A 27,818-nucleotide genomic window follows, 5' to 3' on the forward strand; every position below is an offset into this window, starting at 1 on the left:
GAAATGCACAGTGAGTATGCTTTCTTTATCATGCTTGTATTTTTCTAGCAATTTTCATTTTTCTATCATTCCTAACATTTTTAATTTCCCATGTGCCCAGGACAGAATGTGAAATTAAAACAATTAAACCGAATATCCACTAAAGAGCTTTCTTGATAAGTACAGCAAAGGTTTGCTGCTTTAACAGGGTAATACATTTATAATTTGCTGGTGACAGGAATCTGACTCACTACTGGGAAATTCTGACATCTAAGATCTGTATCTTGAGAGGCTAGAGGAGAACTACAGAGAATGTCTATGATTTTAATTTACTTATCCTATTTAGAAAAAAAAGTCACTTGAGTCATCCTGGCTCACTCTTCTTACCATTAGTCATACTGCATTTCCTTAAGCCTGTGAGCGTGTTTCTATGTAAATAAACTATGTAGTTCACTTGGGGATAAAAGTCACAGTATTTAGAGATTATAAAGACCTCTTAGATCATCCGGTCTGGCCCACAAGAGATAGTCCCTAGATAGGGAACGTAATTGTTGATCTTTGCCAAGAGGCCAAGAAGAAACAGTTGGCAAAAATATTTTCCGTGTTTTTTTGGTTTTAACTTATCTAATAGTGCTTTGGTCACTTCCCAAGTGCACTCGTAAAATTATCATTAAACAGTTTCACTTATCAGGGAGACACAAAGTTTAATTTATCTGAGTTGATAGTGTTTCAACCACCTCCATTTGTTGAAGAAATGATCTTGTTTTACAAATATGAACAGTGAGGAATCTGCTCTTTGAATTAACCAGGCAGTTTCCCTTCAGTAAAGGAAGTCAAAAGGCAAGTTCTTCCTAACTGATTTTCCTAATCTATTTTCCCAAATTTTGGAGCAATTAGATGTTAAAACATTGATTTGAGCAAAGCAGGAAGTGAATACAGTAACAGTTACTGCTTTATGAATCAAAGTGTTTTCCATTTCCATTTGCTACATTTCATAGAATTGGGATTAATTTTGAAACTTAAAAGTATGGAGAGCTTTGGCACTGTGGTAAAAGTCAAATAGTGAATCAGCAAATGTGAACCACATAGAAACAGTGAAGCTACCTCTTCTGGTAACAGTTCTTTTTATTCCGCAGTTCTTAAGTCCTATTTTAACCACGCCAGGTATGTTCCCTCTACCCAGATTATATTCAGAAAATTGTCATTACAACTGAAGAGGTAAAAGCCAGATAAACAAATATACAAAAACAGCACAAACAGGTAAAACTAACAAATAGGAGATGAGTTGGTAACGTAAAAGAAAAGTTAGATCTAAACATTTTGAACATAATTATTTCTCATCTACTAAACACAAATCAACCTAACCTATGAAGTAAATCTTCTACTTTTATTGAGTTAGTATTTCCAGTGTGGGTAGGATATTTGTGTCACATGAAATTATACCAAAAATGTTGTTGAAAAAAGCGTGGTCCTTGATTTTTTGAAGTCTACGTCCTAAGTCAAGAGCTTACAATCCATTTAAGCCAATGACAAATTTGAGGATTCCAGAGGAACTCAGTAAGACTCTCCATGTTCACGGAGCTGCATGCACCGTGGACTAAGCCCTCTGCAGGTGCTGTCGAGGATTATAAAGGACATTAGACATGGTCCCTGCCCTTCCAGAGCTCACAGTATTACGGAAAAGATAAATATCTACTCGCCCATCCCTCACCTCCCATGCAGGATGAAAAGTGAGTGACTAATTTCTGTTATTTAGCTTGTATTGACTTAGCTAGAAAATCAGAGTCCGGACAGGAAAATGGCAGACTCTGATGGGGAAGCAAAGGGAAGTTTAGTGTAAGGATTATTTACAAAGATTGGGCAGAGTTAAGAGAGATTAAAAAGAAATGGTAAGGTAAGAGAGGAAGTGGTAAGGTAAGAGAGGAAGTCATTACCCACCTAGGCCTGAGAGATCAAAAAGAAATGGTAAGGTAAGAGAGGAATGGTAAGGTAAGAGAGGAAGTCATTACCCACCTAGGCCTGAGAGATCAAGGAGAGGGAGTGGTTATCAGAAGGTGGAGAGAGAATTAGGACTTGTAAGAGGTACCACCACTTCAGCAAGGAATGAAGCCAGGTCAGCTCCATGGACTGCAGGAAGAAAGGCAGGAGGATTAAGCTCTAACCTCTCTCTCTACTTTCTGTTGGGTCTCCTGCTGGTGCCTCCCTTTGGTGAAACACATGCAAAAGTCAGAAGGGAAAAGGGATTGCTGAGACAGCCCAGGAAGGCCAACCTCCAAGAGCGCAGAACAGGATGGAAAAAGGTAGAGGGAAGATCTGCCGAGGCAGAGAAGAGCCAACCGAACTGGCTGAATTTAGAACCACCCAAGTTCACAGGATAACATATATGCGTATTCATAACGAAATATTTTGGTAGACCGGTTAATAGTGTTTCATTTGCAACGGAGAATTGTGGCATTTTCCATTAGATGAGATCACGGTCAGTATTAACACAAGTTTCCAACTTAAACCGTAGAACATAAACGGTAAAATCTAATTTAACCAGTATTCTATCAAGCTGAGATCTCTAATGGGCACTTCTACACGTCAACTAATCATACAACAAAAAATTTGCTTTATGATGTTGATCTTGAAGCATACAGGATTCTGAATAACTTATAAATCTTAAAGAAATATTGTATTTAGGATGATCTTAGCCTTAAGCAGAATATAATCTTTAAGTTTTTAATCCGGTCGTTCATGAATCTCATATACGGCAGTTTTGTTAAAAACTATATTGGTTAACCAGAAAACTCTCCTTCTTGGTGGTTATGAAAGGTAATAGAAAGTTTACTGTCTCCACCCCCCCCCCCAAAAGTTTACTTCCCATAAATTCATTTTGCACCTTTCTGTTCAGTCTTTGGGGATATATTCTCCTTGAATTATGCTTGATTTAATATGTGTTTTGCTCATTGGTTCCAGTATATTAGCAGCACTTCATTACTCAATAACAAAAAGCTACAAATAGATTAAAGGCTCTTAAACCCTCAGAGGATTCAGAACCCACATCATGAGGGCCCCATTTATGCTCTGAAGTTGCTTATTAGCAGTTGACCAGAAACAACATATCGCTGTAACACTGCAGCCTCACCGTTGAGCATGCTCTGCCCCAATCTGGAATTCAAGCTATGATTTGGAGACTATGCCTTTTCCTCAAAGTTTAAAATGGCAACCACAGAATACTTGGGGGCTAATTCATTAAACAATGAGTCATTCTGGAAGTCCTTTCCCTCTTTCCTGGACTTGATAAATTTTATCCATGAAATCTGGCTGCCCTTGATGCAATGGAATCAACGATTAGAATACTAGCATCGAAGGGCATCAGTCTGGTTTGAAAATACATCTCAGAGTGTCCAGTTCAAAGTAAAAGCTGAATGCAAGTCCCCACTCTTCCCCTTCCCCCACCCCCACCAAAGCCAGTGTAGTCATCTAACCAGATTGAGTGGTAATCAATAACGTATATCCTCCAAATGCTTCAAAAACTACATGTAACATTAAAAATTTGATAATTATTTGGTACATCTAAACCTGTGCAGATACCCCTCCCCAAATGGATTCCTGAACCAGAATTTTTTACCACAGAGTGAAAAGTTTTTAGGTCCTAAAGAACAGAACACTCCAATTTTAGCTTCTAATCACAATTCATAAACTGTAAAACAAATTTCTTTTTAAAGTTCTACAGGAACAAGAAGTGACCTTGACTAAGATTTTCCTAAGGGATACTATCAAGTGAGTGGATAATAAGACCACACTGATCTTCATTTGGCCACAAAGAACATTCAGTCCACTTTCAGGTAATTTTTAAGTAAAAATCTCAGCATTATTATAATGTGTGTGTTTTGGGTTTTTTATTTTTTCCCCTTGGTTCCCTTTTACAAACATATTGGTCCACAGTCTCTATACTGGAAGCACACACCAGAGAAAGGGAAGATGCACAAGAGTAGGATAAGAAAGTGGCAGCCATGTGATCGTGTATCTCTTCCCGCCACGTTTTAGAACATACTCCATAAAGCCTTCCACTGTGCTTATCCACAGAGTCCTCTTTCCTTGAATTTGTACCTTGAAAGGTTAAATCTCACTCCCCCCACCAGCAGAACTGGAAGAATTAAAGCAACAGAAAGAAAAGGAAGGCAACAGAAAACTCCCTCTAGACAAGACTCAAGCCATATCAAGCATGATGTTACATGAACCTCTCCTCTCCCCCATTCCTCCTTAATGCACCATATAGAGAGGGCTCTCACATTGTAACCATGTCATATATATTTTCTCTTCACTCAAAGCATCCTGAATAAAGAGAGATCTATTTGTCTCCATGGTGTTTTCACCATTAACAGTATCAGAGCTGCAGGAACACAATGGGAGATGTGTTTTCCGTTAACCTCTTGACTCAGAGATGTCCTGATGCTAAACGTTATTGCATTTTGCATTAGCACAGAACAGTGGGAGTTCTGTGACTGATGTAAAAAGGTTGAGAAGGGCCACAGAAGCTCTCGTGTGCTCCATACTGCTGTTGGCGGTAGAGCACGAAGCACATAATTTTTGTTTAGAAAGAGCACAAACAGGAACCAGGGAAGGCGGTGGTGAATTTCACATGTCTGACATAGCCCCCCTCCTGTTCACCATTGAGCTAATCTCTACTGTAAAATGATATTCAGCGCTTTTAACCCTGTTCACAGACATTAACTAGGTAGAAATTAATTTACTTTTCTTTATTACCCTAATGATCTACAAACCATGGAAGGAACAAGGGAATTCATATTCACTGTTTTCTTAGGCTGTTTTATCCGTTGCCTTAATGTGGCTTTCCGTGTTAGCGGATTGTTGCGGTAACCATTATTGCAAATTGCTCCTTACCATTCTGCTCATGTCCCTTTGACAGTATAGACCTAGAATTGGAAATTTCTGTTTTCACGTTATAAGACAGGAGGCTACGGAGGCTAAAAAGTAAGATTCTAGTCACTGCCACCTACAATTCCTGAATGACAGTCTCAGAATTGCAGAATATTCTATACTAAAGGTCACTCAGAAATTGTCCAGGTCTAGTCCGTGGGTTCACACAATCGGGCACTGACGTTCAGATGGCCTAAATGATTTGAGTAGGGCAGAACCAGGTATGGCACCTGCACTCACGCCCCTGGTGAATTCTCTTTACAGGCTCTACTTAAGGATGTGTCTGCTGAATGATCAGTGTAACACGAAGAAGATCTTTGGGACCATACTCAATGTCACAAGGTCCTTATTTCTAAAATGCAACTTTCATAGCGCTGCATCTTAGGGTTCTGTATTAGTGAAAGAAAGTAAAATATTTGTAAAAGGTAAGCTGTGTGATTGAAATTAAAGGAGAATTTTGCTGTACTTACCTAAAGACGGGGAGCTGTCTCCAAATGTTTTCCCCTCAGCCTAAGTGTCTGGACATCTTGGAATTTAGAAACATCTGATTATGTAAAGCTTTGCTACCCAAGAGTGTGCTCCACACACCGAACGCATCAGCCTCACTTAAGAGTTGGTAGGAATGCCGCATTTCAGGCCCCGTTCAGCCCTGCTAAATCAGAATCTGCATTTTAACAAGATCCCTGGGGGACCCCTGTTCATTAAAGTTTGATAAACACTATTTAAAGGAAGCAGTCAATAGAACTTGGAAGGACAAGTGTTAGAGAAACAAGCTATTAAAGACCATCAAAGATTGGTCTCAGAATAGAAAAACAAGTGTTTCAGTGGGGTTAGAATTTGGAGGGCAAGAGATGAAGGGAAAATAGTACAGTGGGACAAGAATAGAAATGAGGTGGGGTATTATTCTATTTGAAATCCAAATGTGCACTAAGTATTTAGAAAATACATACTGATTGAATTAATGAAAACTTGGCCTACTTATTCCTCCCTGGGTCTTCTAGAAAGGCTCGGAGAAGACAAGCCAAAGCCAGCTTTGAGAAGGCTAGTGTTTGTCCTGACAAGAACGACTGTGGAAATGCATAACCACCCAGTACCAGAAGGGGGTTGACTGGGTTACCACATACTAGTTAAATGCCTCTACTAATGAACCAAGTCAAAAAGAATCTGATGAGTGCAAATAAAGAAGTACAGATGACATGTCTTCAAGAAAGTTTATTAACTTGCTATTCTTCTTCTATACTCGCGCTATGCCAGAGTCTCCATAAACTGTGTCAGCAAAACATTCCTTGATTGATGAAGAAGGTCAAGTTGCCAGCAACACATTAATGTTTTGAAACTTATGTGTGTGCTAGAAAATAGCTGGTTTAAATCACTGGATTCTGAAAAGTTAAAATAACACTTACATCACCCATTTATAGCTATTATAATTTCTTGAGGATATTTTTAAAATGTAGCATGCTGCAACTCTTTTTTTTTTCCTTTTAAATCCTAAGATTAATTCTCAGAAGACAAACGACGGTAATTTGTATTAATCGTGTACTTGGGATTTCTGGGGCTAAGAATGATTGTCAGATATAAAATTCAGTGAAGAGTTTCCCTGAGGAAACAGAACCCATACTCACCAAAGATGAAGATAAGGAATGAATTGTTTTGAAGAATGCTTTACCCATCCATTACTGATGAAACTGACACTAAGTTGTATCTAAAGTGGCCTCCATAATTTATTTTCCTTGCAGTTCCCAAACTCTGCGTCCAACCACGAGCTACTGGCCAAAAAACACAAGGGTATGACCTCCTAGACACCACATCCACTCTGAAAGCAAAGATGGCATGATTTAAACTCTGGTAGATACAACCTTCTTACCGAGTCAGTAGAAATTCAACCATATGACAGTCTGCCTTCAGAAACAGGACCCCAAACACTACTTTGCCCTTGGAAACCATGGCTGTGTGAAATCACTCAAGTTTATGCCACTGAAAAGGAGAGGACATTATTGTCCTGCACAGGGAGGTAATTTGATTTAAAAAAAAAAATCTTCATAAATGTCTAAACAATACTAAGTAGGTCCTTATATGTCAAGTGGCTACAGATGTTTAATACACAAACTCTTATCCAACACAGACACAGGTAATAGCTGTGTTTCCTGTCAAACTCATAACAAATGTGACAAAGTAATGACTGTCTTCTAGGGCAAGGCCACAGGCTCTTCTAAAGGGTGGATGTATTAGCTAAGAAATGAAGACCATACAGGAGCCTGAGGGTCTTGCTCCTATTTCTGCTGTAGACCTTCAGGGTGCAAGAATTAAATAAAACAAGAATTCTAAAAACACTGTACCCAATCTTACCTTTAATAGGCTTTCTTAGGAAAAGAAAAGGCCCGGAGGAACCATGGTCATTCTCGGCATGTTGCTTTGTGCAAGACCCAAGGAAAGCTAGGAGGCTGTACAGTTATCTCCCTTGATGTAATTCTGAACTATACAACCTACTACCTCAACCTGGGAGCATGCAGTCACAATGGCTGGAAAGCTACCATTTGTTAAGCAATGAAATTACAAGTTAGTCTTATAATTGTTCTTCATGCTGTCACTTATTTGGGCCATTCATAAGAGACAGCACATCAAAGGGTCCGACAGTAAAGAAAATAACACAAGAACCTTGGCATGAGATTACTGTGCAGACTGGAAGGAAGGAAATACTTGGGATCGGTCTTCTAGAAATTAGTTGTCTATGAAAATTATGGTAAGGTTATATAATGGCTGTCGTTCTGATCAATCTAATGTCCTCTGGTACCTGTTAACAGAACAATGAAAGCAGACCAATATTTAAACTCGAGGAGCTGAAGAAAGAATTAGGAAGACAAATGTTTCCCTTGTCAACCTGGAAAACTGGAACCTCTAAAGGGTTGGTGAACAAGAGGAAATCGTTTAAGCCAAAACATGGTGAAAAGGTATAGGAAACAGGATTATGAACAAATCAGAGATAAACAAATAATATAGAAGTTACGGTGAACATTCGCTCAACAGTATTCATCATGTACATCAAGTAATTCACATATTTATAAAGCGCCCATTTTCCAGAGGTGACTGCTTCAGCACTTTTTTCACAAAGTCTATCCCTGTTTATTTAGCAATGTATAGAAATGTGACTCTCTATTTTTTTCATTATAAGGTATTAAATTTCGCTGTTTGTACTCTTCATTTTTAAACTGGGTCTTTATCTTCAGGGCCGGTTCAATGCTGGAGTGACAGACAGACTCATAAGCTTGGTGGCTTCCCACCTCTGTGTGTTCCCATGTTTGGTCAGGTTTGTATTTTCCCATGAGGACTGCTCTGTGGCTATCTCTCCTCATTGCTCAAGTGGACTCTGGTTTTGCCTGGTTAAAGGCTGTTCCTCAGAGGGGCTGGGCCTAACCGTATAAGATGGAGGGGTGTCTGAGGGCACAGGGAATCAAAGAGTGATAATTCTGTCATGCTGATTGCGTTCAAAAGACAGATGCAAATGCTGAAGAGCTGGTGTTTCTTCATGTTACTCAACTAACTTGGCGAAGGATCATTTTTCCAATTTTTCCAACTCTATTCCCTCACGCAGCAATCGGGGAGTAAGGCTGCTTTTTTGAGGAGGCTGCCTCTCTTCAATCAATGCTACCTGGTTTGGGGGAAAGACTGGGACGTTACTTTTAGCAAGCAAACTCCTTCATCCTTCAAGCCTCAATTCAAAGAGTTCTTTCTCTGATTATCTCGTAATTTCACACACACATTTCTAATGTAGCCCTAACACCACTGCATTATCACTTATCTGTCTCCTTCACTAGACCCTGAGCTATGTGAAGATGAGGCTGCACTACTCACCTTTGCAAATCTGGTACCACCTGCATGTCTACTACCTGGCACATAGTAGAGACTTAAAAACATGTTCATGAAAACAAACATGTATGAACGAAAGAATAAAGTGGGAGTATAAATGAACCTAAAGTTAAAGGCTAGGCAATTTTTATTTTTATGCCAGGTCCCCTGTTCTTCCATTTACACTGTAACTTCAATCACAGGAAGGTGGATTTGCTATCAAGATTCCAGAGGGGGGAAAATTGTAGAATGACTGAATTCAACCTGACAAGTATGCCTTAAGTCCTGGATCTCATATGGAAATTCAAGAAGTAACTCCAAGTCCCCTGCCTTTTAGATACTCACTTATGCATATGATTTAATATCCACTGGGGCACTAAAAGAAAATATAATTCATTTCCTTGCACTGACCTTTTGCCTGATTCTATAAACACAGTCAGGATATAACTCTTATAAATGGGAAACAAGGCAGTGGAGGGGCAGGTAAGAGAAAGCAAAAGAAGATACAACAAAGAGAGGTTAAGTTTCAGTGTACTAGAACACTAGTATATGAGTATAAACATATAGCTTACAGAGCTTTTAAATATCTGGAAATGGAAACATTCATCTTTCTCCATGTACCTTCTTCTTCTAGGGGTCAAAGATAAAAAGATGTTGCTCTTAGAATACTAATGGTTTTCAACACCCTGCTCTTTTAGTTGTGTGAATTTCCTTGTTTATTTACACTGATTTTAGCCCATTATCATGTATTAGTGCAATTATGGCTCATTACATAATTAGTGTAAATATTTGTAGGCATGTAATAACAACATGCAATTATGATATGGAGTGATGTCATAAAAGGTCTTATTGAAAAGGGAAAGTAAAAAAATAAAATAAATAGCATTTATAGGAGAACAGTAGTTATATACCTTTAGGTATAGAGAATCTATTTTACTCTTTTAACTTTAAAAAACATATTTTAAAGGTATTCTGAATACAGACAGACAGACCCTCAGACTATTGAACACTGAGGTTTTTAAGTGCTACCAGCAGCAATCTTTCCAAATGAAGGGAGGGTGAATCTTGAACAATGCCATGAGTGTCTGAGATTACAGAAAAGCAGGGACTCCCCACTAGTAAACATATTCTGTATTGATCTGGTGTTTGGAAGTTGGACAAACGTTATGATTAAAACATGATTCATTGAAGTCTGTGTTGGTATGGCCAACAAGCAATTCTGCAGAGGGACTCCTGACCAGATAATCAGTTTTTTGAAGTCAGAGTAATGTCTTCACCCTCTAGCAAAGTACTGAACACATAGTAAGCATTCATAAAGGTTTGCTGAATGAACGAGTGGATGCATCCTATAATGTGTCTGGCCATATGGCTCCAGCGAAATAAAAAAGTGGCTTTATTCCAACTCATACTTTATTGAGTAACATGTTAGGTGTTAATAAGTCTGCAGATTTGGAGAGTCATTCCTACTGACTGCTCTGTAAAATTTCAGCACTATTACAGGCCTAAGAAACTTTTAAAATCTCAATTAGAGAGGCTAGGTGACATCTGATGAAGTTAAATAACATAGTCAGCAAAGATCTAGAGTACCTAACAAATGTCGGGGAATGACTGGTAAGCACACTGAAAAGTAAGAAATCATATTAACTTAAAACTCAAAGTTAATTTTGTCCTATACGTATCAGTTTCCTCCCATGAAGAGAAATCCATTTATTAATTTTGAAACACAAACAAGAAACCCTTTCAAAATTAAACACCAGTTCCCCCTACTCTCTCCAAACTCTGGTGATAAAGGGTGAACTGCTTTATCAAACACGATTCTTGGAATAATAATTATTTTTTTCTGTTAAAGAAAAACAAATCTGAATTATAACCTCGTGTTACAGCTTCATAAATATATTTTTAATAATTTGAGAATTTTAATAAAACTAGTTTGTTTTATACCCATTCTCTCTATACCCCCAAGCAATAATGACTACTGAATATATATTTTAGAGTCTTTCTGAGGAAAACCTGAAGTTATTTAACTTTCTGCAGCTTCCTGTAACATATCTGGTCTACTCTGAGGGAGTCCCAAGGGAATAATTAATATCTACAGAACCACTCATTCATGAACATGGAAGAAGGGAAAAATACTGAATTTCATCATCCTGTAAAATATTTAATATCCTGTTTCTTGTGACCAGTGTCCAGGGGCTTTGGGCTTTCCACTAGAATATTTTCTAGCCAGGTGAATCAAATAATCATGTCCTAGGCCTTTTAGAAACTTTGAAAAGATGGACTGCTCTGCATAATCTTTTTTCTTAGGGTAATGACTGGGTTTAAAAAAAACCCTTAAAAGAAACGATCTGGGGCTTCCCTGGTGGCGCAGTGGTTGAGAGTCCGCCTGCCGATGCAGGGGACACGGGTTCGTGCCCCGGTCCGGGAAGATCCCACGTGCCGTGGGGCGGCTGGGCCCGTGAGCCATGGCCGCTGAGCCTGCGCGTCCGGAGCCTGTGCTCCGCAACGGGAGAGGCCACAACAGTGAGAGGCCCGCGTACCGCAAAAAAAAAAAAGTCACCTACTGGTCACCCTGCAGTCTTAATGTCGTCCCTGTGTAGGGAATTCAGGCTGCTCAGCATCCCCTAGATTCATGAGCTCTGTTGGTCCCACTGGTAGCACATTTAATAGCAGGTTAAAGGGATGATGAGTAGATACACGATTTTGCCTTCATCAAACGTAAGTGTTTATCCAGGGAAGGTACAGGTTTAATTTGCTAGCAGCTTATCCATTCCAAGTCGACCACTTCAAAGAGGTGTATAAAAGCAACCGAGTAGATTGTTTGCTTAATGGGCAGATAAAGGCCTTGGGCAAAGAATTATACATGATACACACCAACGGGGACAGACTTTTTCTTCTGGATGTAATGTTCCATCATTCCAGAACGAAGCAACAAGTTCTCAGTAAGCTGGAAGTCAAGATCTACAGACCACCCTCCTCAATGCTTTGCAGAGCAAACGCATACACACAACATCCTCAGGGTGTAGCATTTGCAGAGCTTGGTATTCTCCAAGACGTCTTTAAACAATGTCACCTGTATCTGGGCCTTCCTAATTCCGACATACAAAATTTCATTTTTACATGCTTGATAGAAGAAAGAGCTCTAGCTACCCATGAACAGTGCGGCTCTTATGAGGAGCCAGCATTTAGTGAAAAAAATGTATCCATCTGAATTTCAAACCTTTTGCTGATGTTAATAACTACTTCATATTGACTCTTTTTTGTTAGAAGAGGCTTCACCAAAAAAAAAAAAAAAAGCCTTAAGGGAACTCCTGGTACTATGTTTGACCAAAAGGGAATGCAAAAGTTTCAGAGTCATCCAGATCTGATCAACTTTTCACCCTGGGTTCTGTTTACAGACTCTTCAGCTCACATTGCTGGAATGAGACAAATATAGCCAATTTTGCTTTGATCTGGAGTCAGTTTGGCTTTCCAATCCTGGCACAATGGTGACATTTAAGAGGCAAGGGGATAAAATTATTTTCATTCCAGCCTTTTAAGCATGGTGAAGAGTTATAAAACAGCTCTGGACAAATATGAAGCTGGACCTGAACGAGCCATTTCTTTTTTATAAAAGTTCTTTTTCTTACATTGCTGGGTATGTCCAGAAGTATAAACAGTTAAGCACATCCATTCCCCTCATTAATTTTATTTTTAAAGGCAAGGACTGATTTGACGGCACTTGGAGAACAATGGGAAAGGAAGACTTACTACAAGGTACTGATACAACCCACACCAGGGTGAACTGGGTCTTGTAAACAAGTCTCTGTCACTTTCCAAAAAAGATCAGATAACTTTGAAAACAATGTCAGGCTCACAGAAAACAAAACGAACCCTCGTGTATGTATCTATTTACTCACCACTCAATAGTAAGTTGTCTGAGTCACCCCCATTCCTGCTGCCTCACCTGTGAGCCCAGGCTCTTTGTCTGACAGCTGAGAGCAGTTAGAAGAAAGAAGGGAACTGAGGGCGAGCCTATAAATTAATCATTGGAGAGCCTCATCCATTTCAGGACAAAAGATCTCCTTCCTCCGCACCAGCCCCTCTTTCCGTGTCTACCCCTCTTAGAGGAAACTAAGGAGAAGAGAAGGAGAATCAAGGAATTGGAAGGGACTTTGATGGCAGACAGGCAAAGCCCGCGGCCTGTGAGATTGCCCACAGACACATACCTATAGACACAAGCTTGTGTGGGCTATCATCACAAGTTCGGATCTACGGGTTTGTGGCAACAGGCCTTAGGATCTCTCTCGTGTGGGTGTCTGACATGTCTGAAAATGAAACGTTAACACCATTAGTCCAACCAAAGGTTCTGCCGTTCTATCATTTCACGCCAGAAACGGGAAGACTTCATCCCGCCCTTAAAAGGGCAAACGTTAAGCAGCATCTTCTAGGTTCTCCCCCACATACTTCCCTGTTTTCACTTATTCCACAGACACAACGGGCTTCAGGTAAACCTCATCATTTTACTGTTTAATATTACAGAAGACTCATTTATTCAGGCCTTCACACACACACGGAGCATAGTGATGGCAAATGAGCAGAATAAAGAAAAGTCTTTCAGTTGTAGGGAGAGAAAGAGAGAAACACTGGAGAACGCAAGTGCAAGTTCATTCTTTTAAATACCTGTAATTACACGAAAAAAAGATGGTGAATTTTTCCTTTTTTATTTGCGTTCTGGCAGACAGCTGTAATAAACTAGCAAGCACCGCCTATGGGCTTGTTAGTATTTCCTGAAAATTATTCTAGAGATTTCCAGTTATATTAAATTGGAAGATTCATCGTGAGGAAAAGTTTGTATTTCACCCTCACTCCGCCCCTGTTCTTGGTCCAAACACCAACAATGAGCAAGTCTGGGCATATTTTCTAAAATCTGAACCAGAAAAGAAATTGTATAGTTGCTCCCCTCAAAACTGTCCCAGGTTGTGGGAATGACTCTATTTCTAAGGACTTCTCATAAAAGGATTTTGTTTGTCAGCATAACATCCTTTCTTCATAATCAGTGTTCTACAAGTAAAGGAGTAGCCAAGACAATGTACTTTCATTAATGGCTCCTTTTGTGAATTTTATTGAGGACAGAGTCTGAAGCGTGAGTACTTCAAGGACAAATGATGGAAAGCAAAATCATCCATCTCCCTAGATGTGGGGAAAAACATATGCCTCCATCTCTTTGTAGGACCTAAAAAGAGACCTTTTCAACTTTTGTTAGCAATGACCGTAGATGCTGGTTCTCAAAAAAAAAAAGATCTTTGCCGTGACAGAGGAACATTCATTCCTACCTCAACAATCTGGGAGGCTCTCCTAATAACAAAAAAACACAGCTGAATTTGAGAATTATTCAGAGAAAAGAGCAGGCCCCGATGTATACAACTTAAAAGGTGGAAGCGAGAGAACAGGAAACCAACAGTGGGACAAATAGGGAAGAGGAGGCAATGGTTCATAGACACTTCATTGTCTGCCTGTTTAATCACGATGGAGCCACAAGCATCACTGCTCAGAGTTCACTGGTGCTGTGAAGGTTGCCAAGACCGAGAATTTCGTTGCAGCTCCATGGCTGGACTTTTAGATTCAAAGAAACAACAGTCCCAAGTGGAAGCAAGGAGGATCCAAACCAGTTACCTCAAAATGGTTTGGACTTTCTGTTATTTTAAAATGTTCATTTCCTTTATAGAACAAAAGGTTTTAAAATAAACTCCAAGCCTCTTATTTTGCTTTGATCTCCCTGACAAGGTCATAGGGCCAGAGGTATTTGAGGATGGGCGCTTTGCACACTGTTAAGGATGGCTGGAATGTGTGTGACACAGGAGCTCTTATTAATGTACAAAGGAATAGGCTCAGGCTCCCAAAGTGACGAGAACTGTTGTTATCATTTATTAAAAAGACAGAATGCAATATTTGTTAGCAACGGATGAAGATCTGTCAGAGTTACACTGAATCATTCAAGAAGCATCACCTTTGTAAATCTGCACCTCCAAGTCCATAACAAGGAGCTCAATGCCGTGTTTCAACTGGGGGCTTCTCTGTGTCTTTGTGTGTGTGTGTGTGTGTGTAAAATACAGGACAGAGAAAAGTTATTCATTCTGAAGGGTTTGTAGTGTTAATTTCCAAACAATCCAGAGTTTTAATTTTAGAAAATAAAAGAGAAATCAGAAGATGCCCCGGTGGCAGAGAAAAGAGAAAGTTAGATACCGACCTAGTAGAAGAATGGTTTATTTGGGAATAGACATTTTCCCAAATATCAATTGAATACCTCCTTCAAGAACCATCTTTGTGTTGAGTAGAATAATAAGGGTTCTTTTCAGAGGAAAGTTTGTCCTGCTTTCTTAAGCAAGATTCTGTGGGGCTACCTTAGATAGTAACACTAATAATTAACTTGGAAAATGTAGGCAAATACCTATAAACAATGGCAAAAGTAGGGTAAGGTAATTTATCAAGCAAATATATCATTTGTGTTATTAAACATATTTACGTAGCACAAAGTCCTCCAATAACACTGAAAGGAAGCTACTTATATCACGATAGCGGAGCTCAAATCCTAGTCACTGGACCTGTGTAAGCATAGTTGTATAAAATACGTCTACATACTGTATGTAGTACTAATCTAGGACTAAAGTTAAAACATCAACTATTATGCCAATATTATGTTATAAAGCACCAGTTATTATGCAACTTCTATAAGCCACATCTTCCAGGAATTCAGAGCACATGTTAGGCTTTTTAGAGATAATCCTCTAATACTTATATTTCTAAGTACAATTACTAAAGACAGCCACAGAGTTTAAGAACGGCGTCTGATGGTTTCAAATGAGGTTTGCCTAAATCGTTGTCAAAAGAAATAAGCACTGTTAAGCAATAACTTTCAAAATATTTTTCTGAGCTCCACAGAATTGAATAATCTGCTCGTTGGCTACAAATATTATAAAACTGGTTGCTATTGTCAAAAAATCAAGCTTAAAGTAGTTATTCTTCATAATTAAATGATTCAAGCATGCCCTAAAAACTTGTAATACTTGAGGAAATGGAAGGTTTGGAGAAATTATAGGAAAATATAATTACCTGAAAAAAGGAACTTCTTGTGAATCCTGTTTTTGTAAACCTGTTGCCATCTTGCTAGGCCAGCATCTTCAAACCATTTGCCTGCGTCTGGAAAATAAAATTATTTTAAACGGATCAAGATTTTTTGCTTGGTTTGTTTCTTTTTGTCACCCAACTCTTTTATAAAGCTGAACTAGAATTCATGCCAAAATGAAAGTAAGAAGGAACACACCAAAAAAACGGAAATAAAAGTAATTCTAGAAAACACTGGGCAGCATTATGGTTTCTTCATTTCCAGAACTACACATGATAAAAAGGTTCTGCAAATAAGTCACTTTCACATTTTTCCTGGAATTTCCCTGGCTACCGATGACTCTTGAGAACGATTTTACCAGAAAAGTGATCAAATAGGAATGCGACGTCTCGGAATCCTCCCAAATTCCAATGTTTTATATCAAACTGCTCATTCGCTAAACATGATTAAGAGATAGGCTATCAATAATTAAGCAGGGTTAAGTATAATCAAGTTGGGCAATCATTACCTGGCATGACGTAGCATCACTGAGACACTGTTTTAACTTTTTGATTCAGAAATGGTTCGGGAGTCATTATTTCTCTCTGCTGATGGGGCCGCTAAAATAGAAGTAAAATATCTGATTGTGGTGGATTCAGGAGTCTGTCCCCCTCCACCCCAGCGGGCTTCTTGGCTTCCATTCCAGCGGTCTTTCATTGGCCAGGTTTTAGATGCAGGGTTTGCTTTTCCTTCATTGTTCCTTTACTAGTGGAAGGAAAACTCACTGTGCAGCTGCTCGCAAAAGGGAAAATGTACTTGAGTTTTGCCTGGCTGTGGACTTGAACACCAAATCCACGGTGATGTCAGCAGAACGACACCGACAGACAGATCCCCTGCCCTTCCACCCTCCTTCTCTTTAAAAGAGGTATCCCTTGTACAGAATCTCAGCACACCTCCTTTGTCCTGGGGGGAAAGAGCAATTCAACTGAACAACCTGTTATGAAAGAAAGAGAGAAAGAGAGGGAGGGAGGAGAAAGAGACAAAGAGACAGAGAGACAAAAAGGAGAGAGAATTAAACAGAAAGTGAGAGATGGAGAGAGAGGAAGGAAAGAAGGAAGGGAGGGAGGGAGGGAAGGAAGGAGGGAGGACAGGAGGAAGGAAGAAAGAGAAGGAGGAAGGGCAGGCAGAAGGGCGGGGGTGCGGCAGAGGGGGGGGGGAGAGAGAGAGAGAGAGAGAGAGAGAAAGGAAGAAAGGAGGAAAGAGACAGAGGGAGAACTCAAATCTATCCCTGGCATTAACCCGACATCGCGAAGCAGGAGAAACAGCTAGTATTGGTCTCCCTATGGCTTTCCAGTTCTCCTGATGTCTTTTCTCTCACCCTCTGCAGCCCCTGCTCTTTGTAGAAAGATCCAATCACCTCAACAAAAGAGGCACATCCAGCAAGTGCTCCTCCAAGAGTAATTCACGGGTGCCACGCATCACAGCACATTTTCTCCACCTGCGACCTGGCCACCAGGACACCAGCCTCCAGGGTGCGAGTGTCCCTCAAGCACCCCGTGCAGACAGACAGAGGCTTCCGGCACCAGAGCCATCTAGCTTAGGTAGAAGGAATTCTTCTCTCCCCAGGAAAAACTGACCAGAAGGGAGCAGGGGAGGGAGGAGACTGGCAAAGCAACGCCATGGTGTTCGCGTTCCTTTCGGGCAGAGGGAAAATTAGGAACCGATATTTATAACCTTCCTACTACATACTCCCTGTATTAAAAAAATAAATAAATATTTTACGTCAAATGAAAAATGAAAGTGTGGCTAGGTCGGCTAAAGAACAAAGACATGAAAAATGGCGTGATAGAATAAAATAGATGGGATGAAAACAAAAGATGCCCTCAGATAATTTGAGTAGTGTGCTATTTTTGGGAGGGGGTAATTTAAAAACGATCTTAAACCCACCAAGTGTTCACTTACAACAGATGTATAACAGGGACCGACTATTTAAGAGTGAGAAGTTGGAGGCAAATTTGCTTTTGACACACCCGAGGAAACAAAAGAGAGAGGGGCTGCCAGTAACAAGTTGTTTCGTGTGCAACTGGCTAAGGAGGTCGCTTTCACTTTTGAAAGCGTTAAGTTTGCTCAGGATGACAATTTTTCTTGCTTTTTAAAATACAAGCAAGGGTGCCAGCCTGCAAATTCCTTTCTAGCTATATTGTTAATAAAGCCAAAAAGGCTTTTACGAGAATTAACATTTTAAAAAACACAGAAGACCCTGATTCTGGTATGGAAACACGAGACACATGTTTTTAAAAAATTGGATGTCTGTCATTTCTTGAATATAAACGAATTATAGGCTGCACAAAGCTTTCTATATGCCAGGCAACTTTAACACTTTTATGTTCAAAGCTATGTTTTGCTCTTGTTCTACCACAATTGGATTAGAAAGCTCCAAATGAAGTGAGGGTACAGGGTGGCTAGGGGGAATATTGAGGATCAGATCACTTGGATCCTGCAGGAAAGGAGATATGCAATAGGTAAAGAGTCTGTATTTCCTTGGAACCTTGGCTGTGTAACAAGGGGATTCTTGTTCTGGGAAAAGTACAAAAGAGCCTGGAGCCTCCACAATGATACTTACAAAAAGAAGCACCCATCAGACACAAGAAGCTAAGTTCAGCTGAAACAGAGACCTTCTGCCTTACTCCAGGGCAGAGGTTCACCCAGGGAGAGCCTGCCAACCCTCTCTCTGCGTTTCACTCCAGGAGAGCTTAGCTTGTCTCATCCAGGGCTCTCCACATCTACTGATTTCCACATTTCCCCCTTCCTCTGGAACAACAAAAATCAACCAAATGGAATATGATTTTATAAAGTCTCCGTCAAATTGAAGTTTGGAAAGAAAAAACAGGTATGAATCTATATTACCTACTACTTCTTGCTCTCAACTTTTCCCCAAATCGATCTGGTTTTGCCTTCCAGCCCTCTACACACCCCCAACACACTCTTTCTCTCTCCTCCAAGCCTCTCTCTCTCTCTCCCACCCTCCCTCCTTCTTCTGCTTCTCTCTCTTTCACACACACACACACGCACACGCACACGCACACACGCACACACACACACACACACACTGCCGCTTGGTCCAATCTGGTGCCTACTTAACACCAACAGAATGACAAGCAACATCTGTTTGTAAAGAAGCCAGAATGAAACCTTAACGGCTTTTTGGCTAGGTTTCTCTTTTTCCTTTTTCCCCTGACTCTAAAAGGGGAGGGGGCAAGAAGAAGAAATATTAAGATTTATATTCAACATCGGCTCCAACGAGGCAGCAACTGTACTTCCCTAGAGTTATTTCCAGGTACAGCAATTGTAGGGAAAACCACTGCAGTATTTACGGCTGTCTCCCCTGAAGCAAGCCCGGTCACATAAAATCCAACGTATCAGATTCCTAAGAGTCAGGTTTTTTTCTAAAAGCTTTATATTCATCTTCTAATTAGAATTACAGGACCGCGTGTGTGTGTGTATGTGTGTGTGTGTGTGTGTGTGTGTGTGTGCGCGCGCGCGTGTGCGTGTGTGTGTCAGGAGGTGATGAAAGACAGAAAGGGAAACGAGCAAGACAGAAAAATAAAAGACACAGTTGAGAGGAAAGGAGCTATGCTGTTTCTCCCTTATTTTACAACACGCTGGCGTGTAAACAGGCACCTTTCCGCAGATGCCACACACGAGAGCAGGCACCAGCAGCGGGAGGCTGTGGCAGAAACCTGCACAGCTGTGGCCGTCAGAAACAGGTCCCATCATCCCCCACGGGGATGGGAATTTCTGGAAAGCCACCAACTGTCCACAGAGTCACAATGCAAAGGATCAGAGCTACCTAGATGGGGGAGGGGAGGGGTGGGCAGGCGCTGGTAAGGGGGAGAAAGGCTCCCTCACCAACTCAAGGATTCCGCCCTCAGGGAAGAGAAAGAGGGGACTCTTTCTTTCACTCCCCTTTCACTCTGCGTTTGGAAGAAACCCACACACATTAAGGGAAAAATAAATTCAGACAAGTTGCTAAGGAGACTTGTGTAAACTCCAAGCACAGACATATTTCTTGGCCTTTCCCCCTGTGCTTCATCTTGTATTCTGATCACGTTGCTCTGCGGCAACGTTGCACCAACCTTCTGCATTAATCTTGGCCTTCACCGTGCAGACTGGCAGAGCATGCTGGTTGTATATATCATCTTTCAAACTTAACAAGTGAAAAGGGTGCGCGCGCGCGTGTGTATGTCTAGTTGGAGGGAGAGAGTGGGTGGGGAAACTTAATTTGGAATTTTAAAAACATAGGTGTTGAACAAAGAAGAATATTTAGACTGTGTGTTTTGGGGGCAGTGGGGAAAGGGGCAGGTAAAGCACTGGAAATTTCCCTTTGCCTGTGCGTTCCATCCTTTCGCCACTCTGCTGGCCTTTTCCCCCCCTCCCATATCTCCGGTTAAAATCCTGTATCCCTGGGCAGAGGTAAGCAGCGCCGGCATCACTGCAGACGCCCAGGAGGGGCCCAGGCTTCTGCAGAAAAGAGTGTGCTGCACAGAGTGGACCCCTGGCTCCCTGCTTCCCTGCTCAGGAGGGTGTCCCAGAGAGATCAGCTTTTTGAAAACTAACTGCAACGATTCATAAAACCTCTGAACCAAACCTGTTTAGATTCTAAACCAGCTAGCGTTTCAGAGGACAGACCCCGGCCCGATATCCAAGCTCTGGAGCAGAGACCTTCTCCCATAGTGACACATCTTCAGCAGCGGCCAATATATGTCAACATTTGATTTAGGGGAAAATTAACATTTTCTTTCAGGACAGAGATGTTTGTACTGTAGAAGCCAGTATTTTCCTTTCTCAGCCTCGTGTATTAGAATTTCTAAAATCTTCTCTAGGACACAGAAGGGGGAGATAATAGCCAAAATCATGGCTCAGGGTGCTGGGACAAGTCAGTCAAGTCTGTGTGTGTGTGTGTGTGTGTGTGGGTGTGGGTGTGTCCCTGCCTCACTGTCATGAGCAGATTAGGAAGACACACACCAGAGAGTTGGAAGGGGACAGCTACGGGTCCCTTCCCAAATTAGAGAAATTCACAGCATCTGCCCACCAGCTACAACCGAAGAGCCCCAGTGAGGGGCAACCAACCAGGCCCGCTGCTGTTTTCAATCACAATTCTCAGGGGTGCCCATGGGATAAGGAATTGCTAAGGAGATGGGAAAAGTTCCTGCATGTGGTGCATAGAGCTGAGTGTGTGCCTTCATGCTCCAACAAGGCTATGCAGCTTCCATCTCTTCCCTTTGCCAACCTGTATTTGGTTTTCACACTTCAAAGCTAAAGCAAGCTGTGCTGCCTCAGTTGAAATAAGGCAGCCAGGCAACCCTGAAGCTAGCAAGATGGAGGGTTTGCTCCTGCCATTCGCAGAGAAAGACAGAGCCCTGCAACGAGCCCTGCTGGCCCATCCTTTACAAACGACTCCATGCAAGTGAGCCCTAGATTTTAGGGAAGGGGAGATCGTTGGCGTCCTTTCTGACCTTTTCCCTACGAGGCATATCCTCAGATGTTCTGTGCCACAGAGGCATCATGACTCAATCAACATGAAAAATGAACCTGCAGGGAAAAGAGCAGGGTGGGCCTCTCCCAGCGGGCAACTGGGCAATTGCCCTGTGACCCGCCTGGCCTGGGGGCAGGGCAGTGACACCTGCATTTTTTCATTTGTCCAGGAAGCTGCAGTAGCCCAAATCCCAGGAAACCCTGCCTTGTCGCCTGTTGGCTATTTGTCCTGCCTGCTGGAAACAAGAGGACTGTCTTGCCCTAATGTGAAGACATATTTGCTGGGACGCTGCATGATCCTAGAGCATCAAAGACAGGAAGAACTAATTTACAAGATCAACGCAACACCTAGTCCTGCAGTGAAGGATTCTCTTCCATCTAGATTGCCAAAGAAGTGCTTTCCTTTATAAGTTGGCTTACTGCTTTCTCAAATGCCCCAAAGAACAGAAAACATGTTAGATACCTCTTATTACAGCACCACCTGCCCTCCCTCCAACCCTGCCAGTCCTTTGTGGAAAAAGGAAAGATACCAGTAAACAAATGATCAACACAGCCAGGCTAGTCTGGAAGAAAGACTGCATCAGATGCATACGAAGTCAATTCAGATAGCATTCAGATAAAAATATGGTTTTTCACATCATATTGGAAAATCTTTAAGGAGTCTGTCCTTTGAGATGCAGAAAGAAAAACAGCCACATTAACAGTGGCTGGCAAACTAAAATGCTGCCCAGAGACACCTCTCAAAGTATAAAGTAATGCAACTTCTAATTTAACATGGGTATAGGTACATATCTGTGCGCGTTTATATAAACACACACACACCTATATGCAAATATATGTATACACACATGCACACACACACACTTGTCATCCAAATCTCTCACCTCTAGCCTTGAGGTCAAAGACCACATCTTTTTCACATTTTGTAAACTGACCTTCCCTAGTCCACCCTGAAATTCAGTCTTACACTCCGCACACAGGGTAAGGAACAGAATGTTTGGCCTCTCCATCTTATATGAGCTAATGCTTCAGATTGCAAAATACTCTACACATCAGTAAGTCTAGCTGATATTATTACTCCATGTTGTGGTAGAGAGCTGACAGAGAGGAAAGTTAAGCGTCTTTCCAAAGCTCATATATTATTGTAATGACAGCATCAGAATTAAGACTCTCCTCCCTGCCCCGAAACTGGTGAGAGGGTCCTAGGTCAGGCTGAAGGAATTTCATGGTGCCCCTTCTCTCACTCCGCTTTACTTGTTAGTCAGGCATTTGTATCATATATAATCCCCCAATACAGGAGACCTAGGCCACATGTACTCTAGCAGCTGCCATCTTGGTAAAGCCCAAAGAATAAACCACCACACACTCCTATAGGAGGTTGATGTCAGAGGTCAACTAAGTTTGAGAAAGGTCTCTAGCAGCGTGTTCTAGTCAAGCCAATCCAACTGTGTGGTCCTATAGCTCTGATCGGGAGTGACAGACAACAGGTCACCTGAGTCTACAAAATGCTTTTAGCATATCTACACCCAGACTAAGGTCTATCCATTTCCCTGTGTAACTGTTAGTGCTTGCTGAATTTTTATTTGTTTTCACACACGGGGCAGGCACGAGGAGAGGATGAGTTCAAGATTTGAAGACAGGGCATCAAGTGTACAGTGTCCTATGAAAAATGTTGACATATTTTCTATATATTCCCAAGGCGGGTGGTTATTAAAGGACAACTGAAAAACTCCTAGTGTCCCTCAGGGGGACTCAAGGTGGTTAAGCTGCTCTTCTTGGGCAGGATTAATATCCATAATATAATGACACCTCTGTGTTTTCTTCTCACATAAATAATTTATTTCTGACATTTAATATGGACCAGACATCACCTCATGGATGGCTCATAAAAGCACGATCATATTTCCCATTTCTTTTGGTGTGATATTTTTGGGGTGGCAGACAAGAATGGGTGGGGTAAGTGGAAAGTCGAGTCTTGAATCCCGTCTCAATGATTGGTAAACAGAAAAGGCTGGCAAAAGCCACCGATCTAGTCCAAAATCCCTTCTTGAAACATTTTAATGATGCCATGAAAAACTCAAGATGACGCCTTTTTCTATCTTTATTTTTTAAGAATGAAACCCCTTGTGCCAATTCTGACTGACTGGTAGAAGGTGTCTGGAGTACAAACCGAGAAGGATTCTGAAATCCTGCCTGATCGCAGTAGGAAAGAGTTTTCCAAGCGTTAGTAAGTTATCACTGCCCTGGGAGAAGGAGGATGATGATGAAACATATACTAAGTATTTGCCACTCCTGACTGACCCCCAAATCCTCTTGCATTGTCTTCCTTGTGACAGTGGGAAGAGCTAGCTATTCAGCAGCCTCTATGTGATAAAGTTTTTAATTCCTGTAAAGTATAATTGTTATTATTATATTATTTCTGGACATTCTAGCTAATAAAAAAGGAATTCAGGTTGAATTTTTATCTTACATGTAATAGGTCTTACATATTTTATTCACACAATCTTTAGAGTACTCTCTAAGTTACTAGAATAAGGTAGAAAAAATGGCAAAACAATTCCCATCTTCTTCCCTCAATCACTGAGAGATGCAAACCTCCTGACAGGTAAGTCTCTGTTGAAGGCAAAGAAAATCATGACAAAGAGCAATTTCTGTGCAGCCCGGGACGCCAAATCCATTTATCCTAATTTAGTTCTCCGCAGAATCTATGTGCGATGATGCATTTTATAACAAAGACCTCTCTCTGGGCAATGCAGCTGGTCCAGACTGGCATTACCATGTCTCCTGGGAAGCTTGGAAGGCTCCTGGTGCTAGGTGAGGGCAAACAGGGGCAAGGAGAAGACAACGTTGAGATATGGATGTTTTCCCTCCTACCTCGTTGACTTGGCCAAGCTCCCTGCTGCTAGGAGGTTAGACATCTGTGATGAAACAGGACCTGAAATCAGGAGACTTGCCCTTTCTTTAGGGCACTCAGCCACAGAGCTCACCAGACATCCTTAGGCCCTGAGGAAGCTCCATCGTTGTAAACGAGGTCTCACTGTATTTCCTAGGTTCGCTAATGGACGTCTATCTCTTCAAGAAGGCGAAACTTTTGTCTGTGGTCCAAGTAATTAAAGGAAAAGTCCCTTTCCAGACGCAGAAGCCTAAGGGGACCACATCAAAGACTTCCTCACTCCTACCGATCTTTCTCTGCCAAACTCCACACAGTGGGCTATGGAATCCACCTTCCCAAGAGGCAGGGTGGGAATCTCCCAAGGGAATTAGGTATTGATTCCAACCTGTAGGGGCGCCAACTTTATTTTCACATTTCTGAGGTGTGAGAGAGGACGTTTTCCTAGCCTCAGCCCCAAGAACTCAGCCTCACAGCCTGTAAAGGTGCAAATCTTCCAACCAGGGAAGAGAGGTCAGCGATCCTTCTGACTGAGCAACACGGACAGGGCTCACAGGTCCTCCCAAAGTCAGACCTTTACCTAGCCCGTCCCTCCGTCACCACGGAGGACCACAGATGGACTCGCCAGTTCTTCCCCGCTTCAATACATTTGGCAAACGGACACGAAGGGTCGGGGCTGCCAGATGTTTTTCAGTGACCTGTGCACAGGCAGCGAAGGATTAAGATCAAGTCGCTGATGACTTTTCCTTGTGGACCTGGAGCCCCAGCAGAAGTGGTGACCACAGGAATCAGGAGACTCTACCTTTCAGATCGGAATTTTCAAGGAGACCGAGAGGCTTGACCTCCAGAGGGAAGGCCCGGTTGGAGCTCAGAAATAAGATACAATAAAAACTCTGTCTGGACCAGGTTTACATAGGATCCCCTGAGTACTGGAAAATTACGAGAAATTCCATCCAGGAGTTCAGCTGAGCATCACAACGTCGGTTTCTGCACATCTGTAAGTCCTATTAGTGCTTATGAGATCCACTCGCCTGTGGCTTGATGTGGAACTGCAGTTACGCTGAAGGGGCCATGAGGATATGAGCACTGACATATGGCTTCCTCCATCCCCCGCTCTTTGCGGGGAATGGGAGTAAGGGGACCATGAGCTCCAGAGCACCCCCTGTCCTAAACGATCCCCACTATCCCTGTGCGGGAGTGTAGGTGTGCGTCTCCCAGCATCTGCTTAGTTCCCATGAGTTTGCGGGTAGAGATGTTCATATGTTGCTGCTGAAACCCAGAGCTAGATTTTCTCCTGAGCTTGTTCACAGCTCCCCCTAGACCCCTGGCAGACAAAGGCACCACCAAATCCTCACTAAGGGAACATAAAAGCCCTGAGTAAGAGGAACGCGGGCACCCTAACTGCCTTTCTTACAACATATGGCCTATTGGCCTCACTAACACTAATACGATGAAATGCCTATTTAAACATCTTAGCCAAGGGCTCCAACATGGCCTGGCTCCACTCTGCGTGTTCTTTTTCTCTGTTAGATCTCTGCCTTTACTAGAGTCCCACTTCCCTGCACACACATACCCCACAAACGGGCTGTGCCAGATGGGCCCTTAAATCACAGCAATCAGCTGGGAAATTAAACGTTAGAAAATCCAGCAGGTCTCCTGAATTTTTGCACTTGAGAGCTCCGGCGATGCCCTATGGGAGACCCAGGCTCCCTTTTAAAGGAGGGTCAATGTGACGGACCCAGGGTGGGCTTTAGGCCTTGTGGGCATTTCTGGTTTCTTCTCAGAGAACTGCAGTTCAGTTTCATCTGGGTTCTGATGGCTGCTACTAATACTTCCTATTTAGAGAACACACACCTTGGAGGAGCTCAAAACAGTTACAGAAATTAACCAAGCTTTGCAACATCCCTGACAAGTAGGCAGGGACTAGACAGTACTTCCTTCATTTCAGAGGAGGAAACCGAGTTGTTCAGAGGGCACGTTTCTTTGACACGCCTTGCAGACAGGACCCCATGGCCCACTCATTTCCAGGGCTCTGACGAGGCTGCCAAATGAGGTGGGTGTTTATTTATACCATGCTCACTAGTTTGTTGTTCTAGTATTTTCTCACACACACACACACACCCCATCATGCTGTAAGGTCCCAGTGTGCGAATATCACGTCTTTTCTGCTGTGAATCTCCCCACAAGTGTGTATTATAGGTTTCCTTTAGTAGGTGATAACGTGTGACTGATTATTTTGCAATAAACCTATATCTCCTTCTAGGCTGGCTTTCTCCCTCTGCCCAGAAGACTCCTAAATTCTGCTCAAACATCATTTCCCTGAAGACCCCAAGGTCCTATCAGCAGCTGGGTTTTAGGAGTCCAACAGTACCCACCTCGTCCAGCACTTACCCCATTCTACTGCAATTACTAAAAGGTGTAATAGTGAAAAGGAAGTAACTCTGTGGTCTTTGAGACAGACAAGCCTCAGTTTGAATCCTAATTCTGCCATTGTGAGACCTTGGACAAGGTAACCAACTTTCTTCTATCTCCTCCTCTGTAAAATGGGGATAAAAAGACTTACTTTGGAATCCATCATGGCACTATTTACAACAGGAGACAATAGAAGCAATTTAATATCCGCCTATATGCGAATGGTTAAATACATCAATATTGGAAAATACTCTGTAGCCATTATAAAGACTAGCATATATAAAGAACAGAGAGAAATACTTCAAATATGTATTAAGGGTGAAGAACAAATTTCAGAGAATATGCATGATTCTATATATACAAACAACGCCCAGATCATGTTGTTATTCTGTACAGGCTTACCTAAACGTAAGGAATGAGATAAGCTCTATGAAGGATGGATAACTAATGGGCTCACAGGACTTCCCTGGTGGTCCAGTGGTTAAGACTCCTTGCTTCCAATGCGGGGGACGTCAGTTTGATCCCTGGTTGGGGAACTAAGATCCTACATGCCACATGGCCCAGTCAAAAAATAAAATAAAATAACGGGCTCAGGAAATGGTAGCTACAACTCCTGCTATGGATGGGTTCCTTGGAGGTGGAGTTGTGTTTTAATCTTTGTATCTCTGGCACCTGGCACATCAGAGGCGCTGACGGAGTGAGTGAAAGAAAACTACTCAATGAGTGATGCTTTCGGAATTAACTGTTGAGTTAGGAAAGAAGAGTCCTAATGTGAATCACCAAGAGTCTTATGTCTTGTTTGGAATGGTTTTTTTTTGCTTGTTTTTTTTTGCGGTACGCGGGCCTCTCACTGCTGTGGCCTCTCCCGTTGTGGAGCACAGGCTCCAGACGCGCAGGCCCAGCGGCCATGGCTCACGGACCCAGCCGCTCCGCGGCATGTGGGGTCTTCCCGGACCGGGGCACAAACCCGCGTCCCCTGCATCTGCAGGTGGACTCCCAACCACTGCACCACCACGGAAGCCCTGGAATGTTTTTTAATGTGGGGAGGCGGCCTAGTCCTTTGGGAAGAAACTGGGCTGAGAGTCATGAGGCCTAGATTCCAGAGCAGTGTTCCTTAAAAGTGTGGTGTCAGGACCACCAGCCACCAAATCA

The 27,818-nt window shown here is 42.1% G+C and overlaps 1 protein-coding gene across 11 annotated transcripts in view; it reads right to left on the reverse strand.

Annotated features, from left to right (window-relative positions):
* The window catches only part of LOC307190567 (uncharacterized protein), a 394,123-nt gene that overhangs the window by 38,730 nt on the left and 327,575 nt on the right, over positions 1-27,818 (reverse strand). For 7 of the 11 annotated variants that reach the window (XR_013829494.1, XR_013829495.1, XR_013829496.1 and 4 more), the window contains one exon: positions 11,552-15,924. Coding sequence is in view for 4 of the 11 variants with exons in the window: in XM_079929807.1 (XP_079785933.1) it covers positions 15,906-15,924 (19 nt within the window). In the remaining 7 variants the exon portion in view is untranslated. Of the gene's footprint in view, positions 1-11,551; positions 15,925-16,358; positions 16,450-27,818 lie in introns of those variants that run through there. The other 4 variants (XR_013829497.1, XM_079929806.1, XM_079929809.1 and 1 more) reach the window with 3 other exon arrangements.

The sequence above is a fragment of the Stenella coeruleoalba genome (genome assembly GCF_951394435.1).
Source record: "Stenella coeruleoalba genome assembly, chromosome: 8".
NCBI lineage: Eukaryota > Metazoa > Chordata > Mammalia > Artiodactyla > Delphinidae > Stenella > Stenella coeruleoalba.